The 16,593-nt window shown below is 45.0% G+C and overlaps 1 protein-coding gene across 1 annotated transcript; it reads left to right on the top strand.

Moving 5' to 3' along the window:
• Positions 1 to 4,866: 4,866 nt before the first annotated feature.
• Positions 4,867 to 15,168, top strand: ZNF3 (zinc finger protein 3). The gene is given in 8 exon segments (XM_049110793.1): positions 4,867 to 5,187; positions 6,504 to 6,625; positions 7,843 to 7,940; positions 9,082 to 9,182; positions 9,184 to 9,220; positions 10,249 to 10,340; positions 10,636 to 10,762; positions 12,435 to 15,168. Coding segments are annotated over 5 exon segments (1,344 nt in total). The 5' UTR covers positions 4,867 to 5,187; positions 6,504 to 6,625; positions 7,843 to 7,940; positions 9,082 to 9,164; the 3' UTR covers positions 13,505 to 15,168.
• Positions 15,169 to 16,593: the final 1,425 nt, after the last annotated feature.

Below are 16,593 nucleotides of genomic sequence, written 5' to 3'. Positions count from 1 at the left end.
GCAGATAGTTTAAGGAGAGGACTCAAGCCAAGTATGAGGGATCATGAAGGGAGGGCACGGAAAAAAACCAATAATGGGTGCCTTGTGGAGCAGGTGGCTTCTGTAGGCAACTAGTGCAAATCTGGGGACCTTCAGAGAACAACAAGAAATGGGAGAAACTGGTGTACTTGAGCTCTGCTCCAATCCCAATGCCCACCTGTGGTTGGGAGGCAGTGCCTGCTTGGCTCCAGGAGAGTGGTTGAGAACCCCTGGTAGACTGGGAAGAAATTGTTCCCAGGGAGCTTTGAGGCTTTGAGGCTTGGTCTGGAGATGTGTCTATCTGAAATTCTAATTAATTAATTTATTTATTTATTTTAGAGATTCTATTTAATCATGAGAGACACAGAGAGAGACAGGCACAGGCAGAGGGAGAAGCAGTGAGGGAGGGAGCCCGATACGGGACTCAATCCCAGGTCTCCAGGATCACGCCCTGGGCGGAAGGCGGTGCTAAACCACTGAGCCACCTGGGCTGCCCTCAAATTTATTTTTTTTAAAAGATTTTATTTATTCATGAGACACAAAGAGGCAGAGACAGGCAGAGGGAGAAGCAGGCTTCTGGCAGGGAAGCCTGACGTGGAACTCGATCCCAAGACCTCAGGACTCCAGGATCAGGACCTGAGCCAAAGGCAGATCTTAACCACTGAGCCACTGAGGCATCCTTTTCTCAACTTTTTAAATTGTAGAATACACAACAAAATTTACCATATAAATTTTAATACACCTTAAAATATATAACATTAAAGACCTAAAGGGGATCCCTGGGTGGCTCAGTGGTTTAGCACCTGCCTGCCTTTTGCCCAGGGTGTGATCCTGGAGTCTCAGGATTGAGTCCCATGTCGGGCTCCTTGCATGGAGCCTGCTTCTCCCTCTGCCTGTGTCTCTGCCTCTCTCTCTCTCTGGGTCTCATGAATAAATGAATAAAATCTTAAAAAAAAAAAAAAAGACAAACTTTAAGCTTATATTAAGCTAATAGAAAATATCTCATTTCAGGAACACCTGGGTGGCTCAATCGGTTGTTGCTTTGAGAACTATTTACTCTAAATGTCAGGGAAAATAAGCCATTATAATTACTTAGTTTGAAATGGAGGCTCCTGGATGGGTCAGTCAGTAGACCATGTGACTCTTGATCTCAGGGTCATGAGTCTGAGCCCCACATTGTGGGTAGAGCTTACTTTGAAAAAAAAATTTTTTTATGAAGACTTACCAATAGAGGATACAGAAGTATACTTGTAGAATTGAGAATTTAAGTAAAACTGTATTGGCATATCAATATTATTTCCTTACAATCAAAATTTTAACAACTACCTTTTTTTATTTCTGTCCTAAGAGCAAGTGCCCAGAAATAATATGAAACCTAATATGCATATTTTTCTTTTTCCCTTGCTATGTGGCACCAGTGTTTCTTAGAAAAATAGCCAATTTTATATTCAGAAAAGATATAAGGTGAGCCTGGCAATTTTGCTGTGCTAAAAGGCTTTCAGATTTAATGAGGTTATTTTGAAATGACACAGGGACCAATCTGAAATGAGCTCACATTGGCCAGAGTTGTGACAAAGAATATTGGCTGAGGTTGATTGTCATATATTTCGTCTAAAGAGCCCAGAGTCTAAAAAAAAAAAAAAGAGCCAGAGTCTACAATGATTAACAAAGATAGAAAAGTTGGTACAAAAAAAAAAACAACAAAAAAAAAACAGTTGGTATAGGGGCACCCAGGTGGCTCAGTTGGTTAAGCATCTGCCTTTGGCTCAGGTCATGGTCCCAGGGTCCTGGGATTGAGGCCCACATCCACATCAGGCTCCTTGCTCAGTAGGGAGCCTACTTCTCCCTCTACCTATGCCTGCTGCTCCACCTGCTTGTGCTGTCAAATAAAATCTAAAAAAAAAAAAAAAAAAAAATTGGTATATTCTAAAAGAATGGTCATTGGAAGCTCTTTCAGAATGAGAAGTGATTTTATTGCATCTTGTTATTCAAACATGGTATTATGGACTACTTTACAATATTGAATGAAATTAATAATTTAAATACATCGGTGAAGTATTTTCTGAGTCAAAGGAAATAGCACTAAAAAGACTTAAGTTTTGACCTTGAGTTGGACAAAGCTGCATAAAATATCCAAATACAAATTTAAGTCTCCTTAAGAGCTTTATGGTTTTACTTCTATGAAATAATGGAATATCTCAAGGTCCCAAAATCACTAAAGTTAAATTTCTTAGGATCCTGTCAAATCAGAGAATTAGCAGGAGAAAAAAAGTGTAGATGCCATAAGACTTATCACCTCAGGTGGGAGCTGCATGCATAATTCTATCAGCAGAAAATCTGAACACGTAAATGTTGAGAAATGTTGAGAAATCCTGCTCACATAATGAGAAGATGTGTGAGAAAAGGAATAGTTATAGTCATGTTGATTTTATTTTTAAGACTTTATTCACGAGAGACACAGAGAGGCAGAGACATAGGCAGAGGGAGAAGCAGGCTTCCTGTGGGGAGCCCAATGTGGGACTCCATCCCAGGACTCCGGGATCATGACCTGAGCCAAAGGCAGATTATCAGCCCCTGAGCCACCCAAGCGCCCACTATGTTGATTTTATATAGCAAAGTCACACTATGATCTACCAACAGATAGTTTTGTCCTCCTCTCCTTTTACTGGAGGTAAGTAATAGGAAACCACTTGAATCACAAAGGATTTGTTCACCTAATCCTTACTGTCAGCAATATTTCAAAGGAGTTCTTTTGTTTGGTACCCCAAAAGTTTTGGCACCCCAGGGCAATACATTGCTATGAGATTTGGGGGTAAGTAGCCTGTCTTCCATCAGGAGGGAAGACAGCCATGAAGGAGGGCACCCTTGACAAGGGAGCAGTTTTAAAGATGTGCAGATAGAAAATCTAAGGCTCTGGTAATTGATTCTCTCAAAACTAGCCATCTACACAGACCCTGAGAGTATTTGTGTTCTCCACCCCTCATCCCTACTTGCCAGGTCCACCGCTCGTATCTTGCCTGAAGACTACTATAGTCTGATATGAGACCCCAGTGAGGCCACCAGTGTCCTCCCTTTTACTGACTTTTGATAAGGGTTACTTCATACTCAATTTGTTTCCTTTTAAATAAAAGCTTTACAAAAGTTTAGATACTTTCTTTCCCACCTTGGACTGCCTTGAGCATCCCCTTGGTGACTCATGATACTACGGAGACCACAGACTCCCAAGAATAACCATTAAGAGCATGGCTTTTGAGAACTTGCTGGGAATTACCCAGCTGGCTAGGTTCTGGGCCAAACACCAACTCTGAGCCACAAGTTGACTTCTGTGTCCCAGAGTAATAGAGTTGATTGCACTGAAGGTGCTGGAAGTCTTAAGAGCTGTTCCCTTTGGATCGTCCTAAGGAGACCTTTTACAGAACAAACTATCCCGTTTTGAGGAGATCATTTCCATCCTGTCCTGCTCTCCTTGCCACTGCCTCCTTCCTCATCTGTTTTTCTTGTCCTGGAGCAAAAAGGAATGGAGGAGATTAAAAAAAAAAAAAAAAGTCTGAGGGTTTTGTGTTTTGTTTTGGTGGTGGTGCAGGTGGGTATTGACTTTACTGAGTGGCTTGGCTGGGCCAAGTGTTTGCTCAAATTCTTACTATGGTCTGGAAGGACTGGACACCGGTCAGGCACCCACCCAGCTCAGGCCACCCTCAAGTTGTATTTAGTTAGTTGTGCATTGGTTCTGTCCTGCCTCCGGGCCTTTGTTCTGCCTGTAACATCCCCTTCCCGTCCAGAGCCTGCCACACTTGTGAAAAGTCTCCTTTTCCTAGCACTTTTCATATTTTACTGGAATTGGTTATTTAAATTACTGTCCTTAAACTGCCGTCACCAGAGAGTGAGGCCTATTGCATGGACAGAGCTGGCTGTGGGCGCCACCCGTCCTGGATGCAGTGGAAGCTGGAATCCGATGGAGGCAGGACTGGAAGGGGGGCCGGGAATGCCCTCGTCACTCAGGAAGGTTTCCTGCTCTGTGTGATCTGGAAGGATCGGATTCCACACTACAGGGCTCCTCCTGTGAGGCCATACAAGTGAGCGAGCCACGACGAAGCCCTCCCCCTCCTCCCCTCAAGCATTTCACACTCTTGGCTCCTGGCGGGGGAGGCGGGCTTCACCCGGTTTATTCGGATGCATCGCTTACATCGCTTGTACAAGTTTTGTACTTGCGGGAACTCCGATGGGCTGGACTGTTTCCTTCGGATTTTAGTAATTTGAAGGGAGCATTTTTGCATGAAACAGACAAAACTTGGTTTTTGAAGCTCAAGTTTTTAAACTTGATTCATTTGGAAATTTCAAATAAAGGTGAATTTTTTTCTATTGATGAACCTGTCAAAAGTCTTTCTTTTTGCTGCAGGTCGGCTGGAGACCCGGGTCGCTCGGGCAAGGTGCGCTCCCCTTCGCCCTCGAAGACTCGCCCGAGGCCCCCCGCCGCGCCCGCTGTCGGCTCGGGGTCTGCGGCGCGGGTGCGTGGCCCTGAAGCCGAGGGACGCGGCGCTTCGCTCCGTCGGGCCAACAGGGGGCGCGGCGGCGGGCGGGAGCGCCAGGGCTGGCGGGGTTGCCGCGCCGCCTAGGCCCGGAGTCAGCGAATCACCGAGAGGCGAACACCTCCAGTGTTCCTAGAGAGAACAAGTGGGCGTGGGGGCTACGGAGATGGGGTGGGTAGTGAAACGCACCGACCCGGAAGCGAAATAGAGAGAACTTCCGTTCTTTGTTCTGTCCCGGTGTGTGGGTCCGTGACAGGGTCCAACGGGGCCTGGTCCGTGTCCGGCCCCTCAAATCTCCCGTCCCTGCCCCCAGGGTGAGTCCGGCCGCCCCCGGGGCTCGCGGTGAGACGGAGGCTGTGGCCGTCGGGGAAAGGGGTGGTGTCCGCGCCGCTGCGGCCCGCGGGGTCCCCAGGCCCGCCCGGAGCAGGGTGCCTCTGGGAGGAGCCGCTCCCTCCCCCGCAGCCGGTCCCCGACTCCGCTTCCCCGGGGACCTCCCTCTTTCAAAGGGAGGCCCCGCCAGGAAGGGAGGCAAGGGGCTCCGGTGCTGGTCTTGTGCCTTAGCCCAGCTCGAGCACTAAAGTTCCAGTATGGCTTTAAACGGGTCCCTCTCTTTAGGACAGCTGGTGACAGCGCCCTGAACTTGGTAATTCTCCCAAACACTGCTTTTATTTGGTGTTAACACAGTAATTCGCGCCAGCGACAGAAGTCTCTTTTAGCCGAGTCTGAGGCTCTGAGGAGGAGGAGTTCTACGAAGTGTTCGCAGTTAGAACTAGGTCCGGAATGGGACCCGGCGGCAGGCGGGGGCGGGGGGTGGCGGCGTGCAAACTTGGATCCGGGAATCATCCCGCGGGCGCTCAGTAAATCAAGTCGCTCGGAGAGTGGCACAGCTGTGTCAGGCTCCCGCCTTCACTTGTGTTAGATCCCTGATTTGATCCGCTTTTGAAGTGGAATTGATTGCAGGTGGATGTTTACGCTCTGAATGGCATTTGTAAACTCCAGGAGAGGATAAGCAGGATGATGAACCCGAAATCTGTGGAATAATGAGAGGAGCTAAAAGTATTTATCCTCAAGCAGAGTCTGTGGAGAGTGGACATCGTTTGGTTTACAAATGTTCGGCGAACAGCTGTGTGGAAGGAGAAGATTGTGTACTTGAAGGTCGGTAGGGCAGGGCGCTAGGCCTCTGTAAGGTGAAGGTCCAAGGGGATAGGTTTTCCCTCAGCAACCGAATACCTCTCTGATGGTGAAGCTCTGCAGCAACGGACCAGACTCCCTGCTGAAGTTGAGGGTCTCTTGCTAGTTAACCATCAGAATATTGGAAACCCGAGAAGGCATTTCTTAGACTGGGTGGGCAGTTGACCTGGAGGAGGTTCAGTTGCCTTTCAGGTCTCCAGGGGTGCAACACAGATAACCAATTGTGTCTTAACTGTGCTGATTATTTATGTGTGTGTGTGTGTATTTTTATTGGAGTTCAGTTTGCCAACATATAGCATAACACCCAGTGCTCATACGGTCAAGTGCCCCCCTCAGTGCCCCTCACCCAGTCATCTTATCCCCTCGCCCACCTCCCTTTCCACTACCCCTTATTCGTTTCCCAGAGTTAGGAGTCTCTCATGTTCTGTCAACCTCTCTGATTTTTCCTACTCGTTTTCTCTCCTTTCCTCTATAATCCCTTTCACTATTTTATATATTCCCCGTATGAGTGAAACCATACACTGTTTGTCCTTCTCCGATTGACTTACTTCACTCAGCATAATACCCTCCAGTTCCATCCACGTTGAAGCAGATGGTGGGTATTCGTCGTTTCTAATGGCTGAGTAATATTTCATTGTATATATAGACCAATTGTGCTGATTATTATATGTTCTCTTTTTTTTCCTTTTATCTGTCTGAGTAGATGAAGTTTACGTGAATATTTTTAATTCTTTTTTTTTTTTTTTTTTTACTTCCTTCATCATACAGCACTGGCATTAGCTTAACTTAGAATTCCCAGGAACTTGAACAGAGGCTTCAAAATTCCTAATAATTGCTTCTCTGGTCTTCTGGGACCTAACTCCAAAAAAAGGAAGGAGAGATTCCAGCAGGTAAATCTTTCCGTGACTCGTTCTCACTGCCAGGTCATCATTGTCAGTCCCTGGGAGCAGCTTCAGGGAGAGGTGTTGGCAGCAGAACAGGGAAGAGCCCTGCCTGGACCAGAAGTTGTGGGGGCATAATGGAGATTTTTCTTTCTCTGAGAAACATTGTGTGCTGATCCAGACACTGGGGACTTGTTCTCAACAATATGCCTTTGAGTTCTAGCTTGGGTTAACCGAGCTGTGAGGAGGGAGGCGTGCTTCTTTTCACTGGAGTCAGAGCCTCTGATTTTCCTTTCTAAAGGGTGTTTGGACTAAGGGCTGATTTGTTGGAGGTGTCTGCTTATAAACAGTCCTGGAAATTGTGCAATTGGTTGATAAGAACAAAAGATGGCTGGCTCTGAGACAAAGTGGAAGGGACCCAGCAAGGAGGGCGCTGGTGGCAACCTTGATTGCCATGGGACCTGACTCATGGCTTATTCAGTGCCTTTCTCTGTGTAAAGGCATTGGTGGTAGGCATTCTGTACTGCCTTGTTGCCCAAACACTAGAGTTCTGTGAACTCTGAGCAACTCTCAGGGCCCCTCCCCTTTTTATGCTTTATGTGAATGCAGCAGTCTATAATGATGAAGCAAATATCTTTCGGATTCTTTCCAGCAGCGCCTTGCAATGTAGAGACACTCAACAGTTGTTTGTTATATGAGCACATAAATGAAGAGGGAGGTAGACAAAATCCAGGGTTTTTTGTCTTTGCTCTTGCCTAAAGGTAGGAAAGCTCTGGTGGGTGCCATGCCTGTTCTTGGTCTGTTGATTCTTGTCACAGCATTCAAGTATGAAGTAAAAACTTCTTGAGATCCAAACCTCCGTCTAGAAACTGACATTATATTTTATTTTATATATTATATATTTTATTCACTAGAGCTGCAGAGAACAGACCTCTTTTGATTATCATAGCATCTGGGAAGTGGGATTGTCAGTATGGATAAAAATGAAGTAATAGGTAATCTTACATATTTTTTTAAAGATTTATTTGTTTATTCATGAGAGACAGAAGAGAGAGGCAGAGATACAGGCAGAGAGAGAAGCAGGCTCCCTGCTGGGAGCCTGTTGTGGGACTCGATCCCCAGACCCCGGATTACACCCTGAGCCAAAGGCAGATACTCAACCAGAGCCACCCAAGTGCCCCCATAATCTTATCTTTTAAAAAAAGAAGTGTTGGTCTCTGTTTCAGGGTCTTATATTCTGATCCAAGGAAATGTATTAGGAGAAAAGGAAGGTAGAAGGCTGGCTGCTACCTTCTCGGTCATAGGGGCCAGGCCTCTAGATCTGGTGAGTGCATACACCTCCCTGCAATTTTACATTGTACGAGGACCACAGAAGGGGCCCCCATCCCTCAGGAACATCCTGCCATTGCCTGAGACTAGAAGCAGACAGCTTAGAAAGGGGAGGAAGGATTTATCTTATTTAATTAGTAGATCTGAGCTATTTGCTCTAGTTCTGGGTATCAGGTGTTATTTCCTCAGAGTTTTTTAATGAGAGACCAAGAACTCATAGGAAGTTCCTTTGCTCTCTGCTGTTTGGGTGCTGTTTTCTCTTTTCTTCAAAGAATAACACCTAAATTTAATATGACCGCTAGAAATCTAATGAAAGTATTTTTTTTTTTTTTTTACTAGTTCTAGTGTTTACGAGTGAGGTTTTTAAGATTTTTTATAGATTTTTTTTTTTTTTTTGAGAGAGAGCGAGAGCTTGCACGAGTTGGGAGAGAGGGAGAGGGAGAAGACTCCTCACTGAGCAGAGAGCCCAGTGTGGAGCTTGGTCCTGGGACTCGGGATCATGACCTCTGGTGGAAGGCAGATGCTTAACTGACTGAGCCACCCAGGCTCCCCTGTTTATGAGGTTTTTTTTAAAAAAAAAGTCCAAACAGGGGCACCTGGGTGGCTCAGTTGGTGAAGTGTCTGACTCCTGATCTCAACTCAGGTCGTGAGTTCATGCCACATTGGAGCCTACTTAAAAATAACTAGATAAATAAAAATAAAAATCTGTAAATAGCTTTATCTACTATTCCAAGCTGATAATGGATACAGTTGATACAATACATACACATTTTGCAAATCTATGGGCATATACTTTTTTCATTTTATTCTGTTTTTTTTTCTTTGAATCGTTGCTTGGTATTCATTGTTAGTATCATTATTTGGCACCAGCGTTCCATATTTTTTGTTGTTATATCAATCAGTATGTTGTGGGAGCCACAGGTGGGATATTGTCTAGGAACAGGGGCCCTTTCTGTGGTGCTCATGGAATCTCATCACAGGGAGCAAGTGGATGTATTTACCAGGATCTGGAAGACTGATCCTGGTTGCTACATTTCCTTTTGTTCATCTTAGGTACTAACTGAAAAGCTAGCTCCTGGGAGGCTCCCTTGAGGTATTTTTTTTAAACCATTGAACCTTGAACTTTGCTTCTGCAGTGCTTCCTCATTTTCATTCAAAACCTGCTTCGTGCTGAGTCTGCAGATAGTAGACCAGAGACCCAGAGCTTCTAGCCCTACCCATGGAAACTCAGGCTGATTGCAGTATCTCAGGAACCTCAGGCCCTGCTTGAGAGTGGTAAGAAATAGGGATTCATTTCTTCTTTTACTCAGGCATTCAGCAGTCATGCTGGATCTCTTGCTTACCAGGAACTGGGCTAACTACTAGAAGCCAGATGTGGCTGAGACACCGTCCTTTCCATTCAGTAGCTCACAGCCTAAGTGGGAAAGCTGCCTGAAGCCAATAGTGAATGTACAGCTTGGTAGGCTTTATAGCTGAGGCGTTTGTGAAGGGCTAGTGGGACCACATGCAGGATTAAGAAAACTGTGATGATCACAGAATTACAGGCACTTGGTAGCAGCCGCCTTCGTAGTCCTAGTTTGTTCTTTAGGGGCATGCACTTAGGCTCTTGGGCAAGCACTCTGTAGGTCACAGGCAAAAGGATAAAATGAGTAGAAGCCACTATCATATTTGTATTTTGCTGTCATCACCTGTGCCACTGACTTAGGCGCCAATGGCGGTCCTAAAGGGCATGCTTATCAGAAAAAAAGACACTCAATGATCTCTTTGTCCAGTGATTGCACACAATCTTTTGTCCCTAGGGGTTTAGAGTCTCTAAGGGACAGATATATTAACTTAAGAATTACAGAAGAATTACACTACAGGAAACATTTGTAGTGTGTAGATTTGGTTTGGGGATGAGAAGAAAGGAGAATGAGCATTATATTGTTCGTTTGGGGTTGGGTGAGGCTGCTGGTTTCCTCTGACCCAAGAGACCTTCGTGCTGGAGTTTGCATTCAGAGATGTGGAGAGGGATGGAAGGGGTGTGAGCAGGAATGTCTGCATTGCTGGCCAAGCTTGAGAGGAAGAACGAGAAGGTACTGATCACTAATGGGAGGACTGGACCAGTTTCCCAGAGAGTGCAATGACTGGACAGAAAGGAAGGGACCTGGGCAGGTGGAGAGTAGAATCAACAGAGCTTTGAACATCTCATCTCAAGAGGCAGTGGGTCTAGATTGTTGGGTCTAGGACACCATGAGTTTTCTGTGGATTGGGAGGCCAGAGAGCAGATGGCTTCACTCACAGACCCTTTTGTTGTCCTTCAGCTCTTCCTTCCTCGAAAGTTCCTGCCTTTTCTGACAAGGACAGCCTGGGGGATGAGATGTTGGCAGCTGCGCTCCTAAAGGCCAAGTCCCAGGTGAGCTGTGGTTCCCTTCTTCCTTCTTTCCTTCCCATTTCATGTAAACATTTGTGCCATGACATCATTTATTGCCCCAAACCATGATTCCCTCTGTTAGGAACATTGTCCTTTCCTGCTGAATAACAGGCCCCTCTCTTTCTCAGCCATAAACTCCTTTCCCAACCTCTTAGATATGCATCCTCAAACCCAGGTTGTTGGTGTGGGGTTTTTTTTGTTTTTTCTTTGGTTTTGTTTTGTTTTTGGTGCTGCCAGTCTTATCCCTGAAATTGCATGCAAGACTGTATTGTTTCAGGAGTTGGTGACGTTTGAGGATGTAGCTGTGTACTTCATCCGGAAGGAGTGGAAGCGTTTGGAGCCTGCTCAGAGGGACCTCTATAGGGATGTGATGCTGGAGAATTATGGGAATGTGTTCTCGCTGGGTAAGGAGTTACACTTTCTCAATAAAACTCCTTTGGCATTCCTTTGTTTTCTTGTTTGCTAGTGACACTTGAGTCACAAAATGATCACCTAAAGATGAGGGTAGTCTCAGAAAATTCTAACAACAATGACAGTAACTCCTGCTTATATAGTAATTGGCAGCTCATAAAGAGCTTTCATGTATATTCTGTCATGGAAACCTTGCAGCAACACAGTAATGGAGGTCGCTGGTATTCTTGTGTTCTACCTGAGGACAGAGAAGTCAGAGGTGTTCAGTGCTTTGCGTATGGTCATATAGCAGGACTTGAGCCCTGGTCTTTCAGCTCCAAATCTGGTGCTTTTTTTTTCCTATGTGATTCTTAAATGTATAATTCAGAGCTTTTTCCAAAAGATGAACATACCAGGATCCCTAAATGCGTGCGGTACTGCTCTGTGCCCGAGTGCACATTCTGGAACTCCTCCTCCCTTTTTCTGTTGTACCAGTTTGGAGACCTGTTGCTTTGTTCAGGACCTAGTGCAACTGTGGCTCCAGTAGAAATTGTAGCTTGTTTTAGGGAGCAACTGGTTTCTTTAACCTTTAGTCTATGGACTGTTAATCTCTTGTCTGTCACTCATTGTCAGGACATTTTCGTTGTAGTGCTAAGGGGTCTCCCTCACTTCTGTTGAATCCTCCCCAGACATTTCCTTTTCTGGCCCCTGCAAATCCTGGGTCTAGAGTTGACCTCTGGGACCACTTGGTATGAGCAGGATAAACCTTGTCCCATGTCTTTGCCCATGGGCAGGATTTCCATTTCTGAACGTTGACACAATCTTTGGGCTATAATCAGAAGAAAAGCCAAGGGTCCTGAGTTTGAAGGAAACAGAACAGAGAGGTCCTGAGAGGTACCTCTTCAGAGGAGGGAGAAACAGCTGTTTCTGTCCCTAACACTCATTGCCCTGTCTTTACTTTTTAAAATAATCAATAGACTAAAAATGCCAGCTGTCTAGACCCCTTCACTCATCCTCTCTGCCCAAAGCTACCTTCGAAAACCACAGACCAGTGAAAATAGGGAAGTCGGACAAGAAGACGGTTTAAGTATCCACACGTCTTGGCCCAGCCTTCAAGGCCTGGGGCCCAGAGGTGGACTGAACTCTGTCTTTTGCTTGTTACCATGGGTTTGGCGTGTGTGGCCTACGGATGTGAGTGTTCTTTTCACATGCGGCTGTTGTTGTCACTGTAGCCTCCTCCTTGTCACTTCTTGCTCTGTGGCTGTTTAATGTCACCCATCTGCTTGCTTGCTTGCTTGCTTGCTTGCTTACATTTGTTCTCCTCTATCTTCTAGAAGCCACAATCTCTCCACTTGTATTTCCAGTCTCTGATCTCTGTGAGGACTTTGTCACTTCATTAAACACATGTCCTTTCTCTTCTGATTTTGGTTCTACACCTCCACCCGGTCTGTCTTCCTCTCTTCCCATCTTCAGCCTTCTCTTTCTCTATCTCTGCCAGCTCTTTTCATTTTGATTTTGCTTCTTGCTCTTCTCTTTCATTATTTCTGCAACACAGTTCTCTCAGCTTGCCTCAGCTATCTCCAGCCTGATGTGCTTTTAGCTCCATGAACATCCTTCTCGTAATTATCCTGTCCTCTGGTTTTGATTCCTTCTTCCAAGTGATGTTTGTATTTTGTATTGTGCCAGATGGTGAGACCAGGACTGAGCATGATCAAGACATTTCTGAAGATACAGGATCACGTGGGGTGCTGTTGGGAAGATTCCAAAAGGATATTTCTCAGGGTCTTAAGTTTGAAGAAGCCTATGAACAAGATGTCAGTCTCAAGAGGCAACTGGGGAATTCCTCTGGAGAAAGATTGGATAGGAAGATACAAGATTTTGGTCAGATGACCGATGAGGAAAAGCTAACCCCCGGGGGAGAGAGAAGTGAGAAATACAGTGATTTTGGGAATAGCTTGACTGTGAGTTCTAACCTTATTTCACATCAGAGACTTCCTGTGGGAGACAGACCCCATAAGTGTGATGAATGTAGCAAGAGCTTTAATCGAACTTCAGACCTTATTCAACATCAGAGAATCCACACTGGGGAAAAACCCTATGAATGTAGTGAATGTGGGAAGGCCTTCAGCCAGAGCTCACATCTTATTCAGCATCAGAGAATCCACACTGGAGAGAAACCTTACGAATGTAACGATTGTGGGAAGACTTTCAGTTGTAGCTCTGCCCTCATTCTACATCGGAGGATCCACACCGGGGAGAAGCCCTATGAATGTAATGAATGTGGGAAAACCTTTAGCTGGAGCTCTACCCTTACTCATCATCAGAGAATCCACACTGGAGAGAAACCATATGCTTGTAATGAATGTGGGAAGGCCTTCAGCAGAAGCTCCACTCTTATCCATCACCAGAGAATCCACACTGGAGAGAAGCCCTATGAATGTAATGAGTGTGGGAAAGCCTTTAGCCAGAGCTCACACCTCTACCAGCACCAGAGAATCCACACTGGAGAGAAGCCCTATGAATGTATGGAATGTGGAGGAAAGTTTACCTATAGCTCAGGCCTTATTCAGCATCAAAGAATCCACACGGGGGAGAATCCCTATGAATGTAGTGAGTGTGGGAAAGCCTTTAGGTATAGCTCAGCTCTTGTTCGCCATCAGAGAATTCACACTGGAGAAAAGCCTTTGAATGTAATGGGAATGAGCAAAAGTTCTCTCAGAGTCACTGCTGAATTAAATATCAGAGAGTCCACCTGAGAGAGAGCCACACACCTGTTTTCCTCACTTCCTCCAAGTCTGAAGAGCTCCTGCCTTACTCTATAGAAGTATGAACATCTTAGAATGTGTCCCTTCCGACTCACACTTTTCACTTTAGAGAATGGGCCAAGTTGGGGAAAGGATCCTGGCACATCCTGGTGATGAGCTACCTGTCAGTTTCCCCAGCAGTGAAACCAGGAGGCAAGTGGCAGGTTGAGTGCTGGGAATAAGAGGGAAGCTCTGGGCCCAGTCACCTTCCGTTTTGGAAGGGAGTTTGCACTAGACCATTTCTCTCACACCAGAGGAGCCTTTCTTTCCAAGGTGGGGGAGTGGAAGCACAGTAGGAATAAAATTCCAAGGATTCCTGTAGTTGGGATCAGTATAGCCGGCACAGAAGGCAGTGCAAAGAATGTTCTGAGTCCTGCTACTTGCTAAGAAGGGGACACGGGGGCTGTATTTCAAAGCCGCTGTTCCTAATCCAGCTTTAAGTTTTGATAAGGAATGTGCTGTTTGTGGTTGTTGTCGTTGTTCATGACTTCATTAATTATGGAAATGTGGTGCTGAGGGATTTGTTATTTTACTGGCGGGGGGACCCTACGAGGTTTTCTGTGATAACTGTACTTTGACGGTGGCAGCAAGCCCATCTCCAAGAGCAGCAAAGCAGTTTTGTTGAAGAACTTGTCCTTCCCTATTGTTATAGGTCTGATTGGGAAATCCATCTGATAATCAGTCTAACAGGGAGAGGATCAGAAAGATTTAGCATTGGCCTATTTCCTATCCTCCCCTTCTCCGCATCCCTCCCCACTCCTGTGTTGAAAAGTGATCTAATTCAAACCCCTAGTTACTAAGAATAGAATGCTTTTTAAGGAGCTCACTCAGCCAGCTTGCCCTGCCCTCTATCACCAATGACATCTGGCCCCAGCCCCTGACCCCTCATGACCTCACCTCTGACTTCAGCCGCCAAGTATGAATGCAAAGAAAAGCAAAGCCCAGGGAAGGGAGTCTGACCTGACCTGGCTGTTGGGCTTCTTGCTGGGTTAGGATGGAGCTCCTGAGTTTTCCCAGCTGAGGGGATGATCTTTCATTATATTTTCCCAATCCTGCTCATCCTGTAGCATAAATGAAGTGCACTATTAAACAGAATAGTTTTTTAGAAGGCGACATTCATTGTGTTTTTGTGCAGGAGCCAAATCTATTTCAATTAAAATAGGAAACCATGGCTATAACTGGAATCTAAATTTTAATCTTTAAGATTTTTTTACAGACAACTATTTTTCTTTCATAAACACATGACCTCTCTCTGTCAAGACTCTATCATATTCCTCTAGATACTGCCACAGACTCTTCGGTCATGTACACAGTTACTCCCACCTCATACCCACACGTTGGATGATACTTAAGACCAGCAACCAAAACTAGAAAACTGTTACTATTGGGTGTGGGGCCTCTGACAAGCATGTACTTGGATTTTGGGTTGTAATGGGCATATGTAGATTTCTTCTTTGGGCTCTTGGTGGGAGGAGGTTCCAGTCATGGAGAAGGCTGAGATGAAAGTCTTACAGAGAAGATAGAGAAGTATCTGGAACTGGCCTTTGAAAAATTTCTGAGCATATATTGTGATCACCTAATACGTTTTTAATTTCTTAAAGCTATAATGAAACTTGTTCTTTTTGGCTCTTCTTTGACACTCACCACATACCTACAAATAGAACTTTGTTTCTTTTTTTTTTTTTTTTTTTTTTTTTTTTTTTTTTTTTTTTTTTTTTTTTAGAACTTTGTTTCTTGAAGCATAGGCCATGAACTATCCATATTAGAATCACTAGGGTGCTTGTTAGTAATGTAGGTTCCTGAACTTCAAATTGAACCTATCAATTTCTGAGGATAGAGCCTTAAAATTTAAACTGTAAAGCAAGAACTAATGGGATAGAGAAAATTTCTGGAGGGAGATGAGCAAGGTCTTATAAAGCATTGTATGTTTTAGAGGAGAAGAGGTTTCGGACAGGATAGCTTGGGGTGGGCCTGAACATGGCCACTTGTGTGTCAGTTCATGTTGTGGAGCTCTGGAAAAGACCCCTGAGCAGGTAAAATTAGGTGAATAGTCACTACACATGAAGGATCAACCACTTCTCTATCCGCATGCTGAATTCCCCTCACCCCACAAAGACCTCACAACTCCCTCCTTCAGAGCATCTCTGTGAGACCTGGGAATGATCTGGATCGTTGCATGAAAATTATGTTTATTTTTAAATATCTTTGAAGCTACTGTAACATTTTGTTCATCTGATTTTCCTGATTATTTCTGTTTCCCATGATGATTCCTCTTTTCTCAGTCCCTGAGTATTCCTTAATGTTGGACTGTGATACCAGTTTGTCTCTTTCTTTACCATTGTCCTTGGAACCACATACTCCTATGGTGTCAACTATTATCTATGCAAATAAGTTTTAAATCACCTGTGGTACTAGTCTCTCCTAAGTTCCAATGTTGGGTCTCTGTCAGACTGCAGGACACTTACTCTTGGACCTTTAAAAGTTTCAAGTTACATGTTTCAAACCAGATACATCTTTCTCATAAACTGCCCCCTCACAAAATTTCCGTAAACTCAGGGTCCAGACCTTCGGAGTTTTTCTTTGGTTATTCTCATTCTATATCTGACTGCCATCGAGGCATGGGCAGGTTCAGTAGGCATGGAGTGGAAAGAGATTGTTAGAGTTGAGGTCATGGGGGAGGTGGGATTTCCAAGCGATGATGATAATAGTCGCTGACACATATCTTCCACCTGGCCCTTTTCCAAGTGGTTTTCGGATTTTTTTTTTTTTTTTAAAGATTTTATTTATTGAGAGAACGGGCATAAGCAGTGGGTGGGTAGACTCTGCTGAGCAGGGAGCCTGATGTGGAGCTTGATCCCAGGACCCCAAGATCATGACCCAACCTGAGGCAGGCGCTTAACTGAGCCACCCAGGCACCCCCTGGTTTTCAGATATTAAAATCATGTAATCTTCACAGCCACCTGTGTGTGAGGCGGTTGTTAATATTAACCCTGTCTTAAACTTGCCAGGTGAGACATGACAATGAGATCAGGAAATGGAAG

This window comes from Canis lupus, chromosome 6 (assembly GCF_003254725.2).
Source record: "Canis lupus dingo isolate Sandy chromosome 6, ASM325472v2, whole genome shotgun sequence".
NCBI classification, from domain to species: domain Eukaryota; kingdom Metazoa; phylum Chordata; class Mammalia; order Carnivora; family Canidae; genus Canis; species Canis lupus.
The sequence above is the reverse complement of the archived record's forward strand: the minus strand, read 5'-3'. Positions and strand labels throughout refer to the sequence as shown.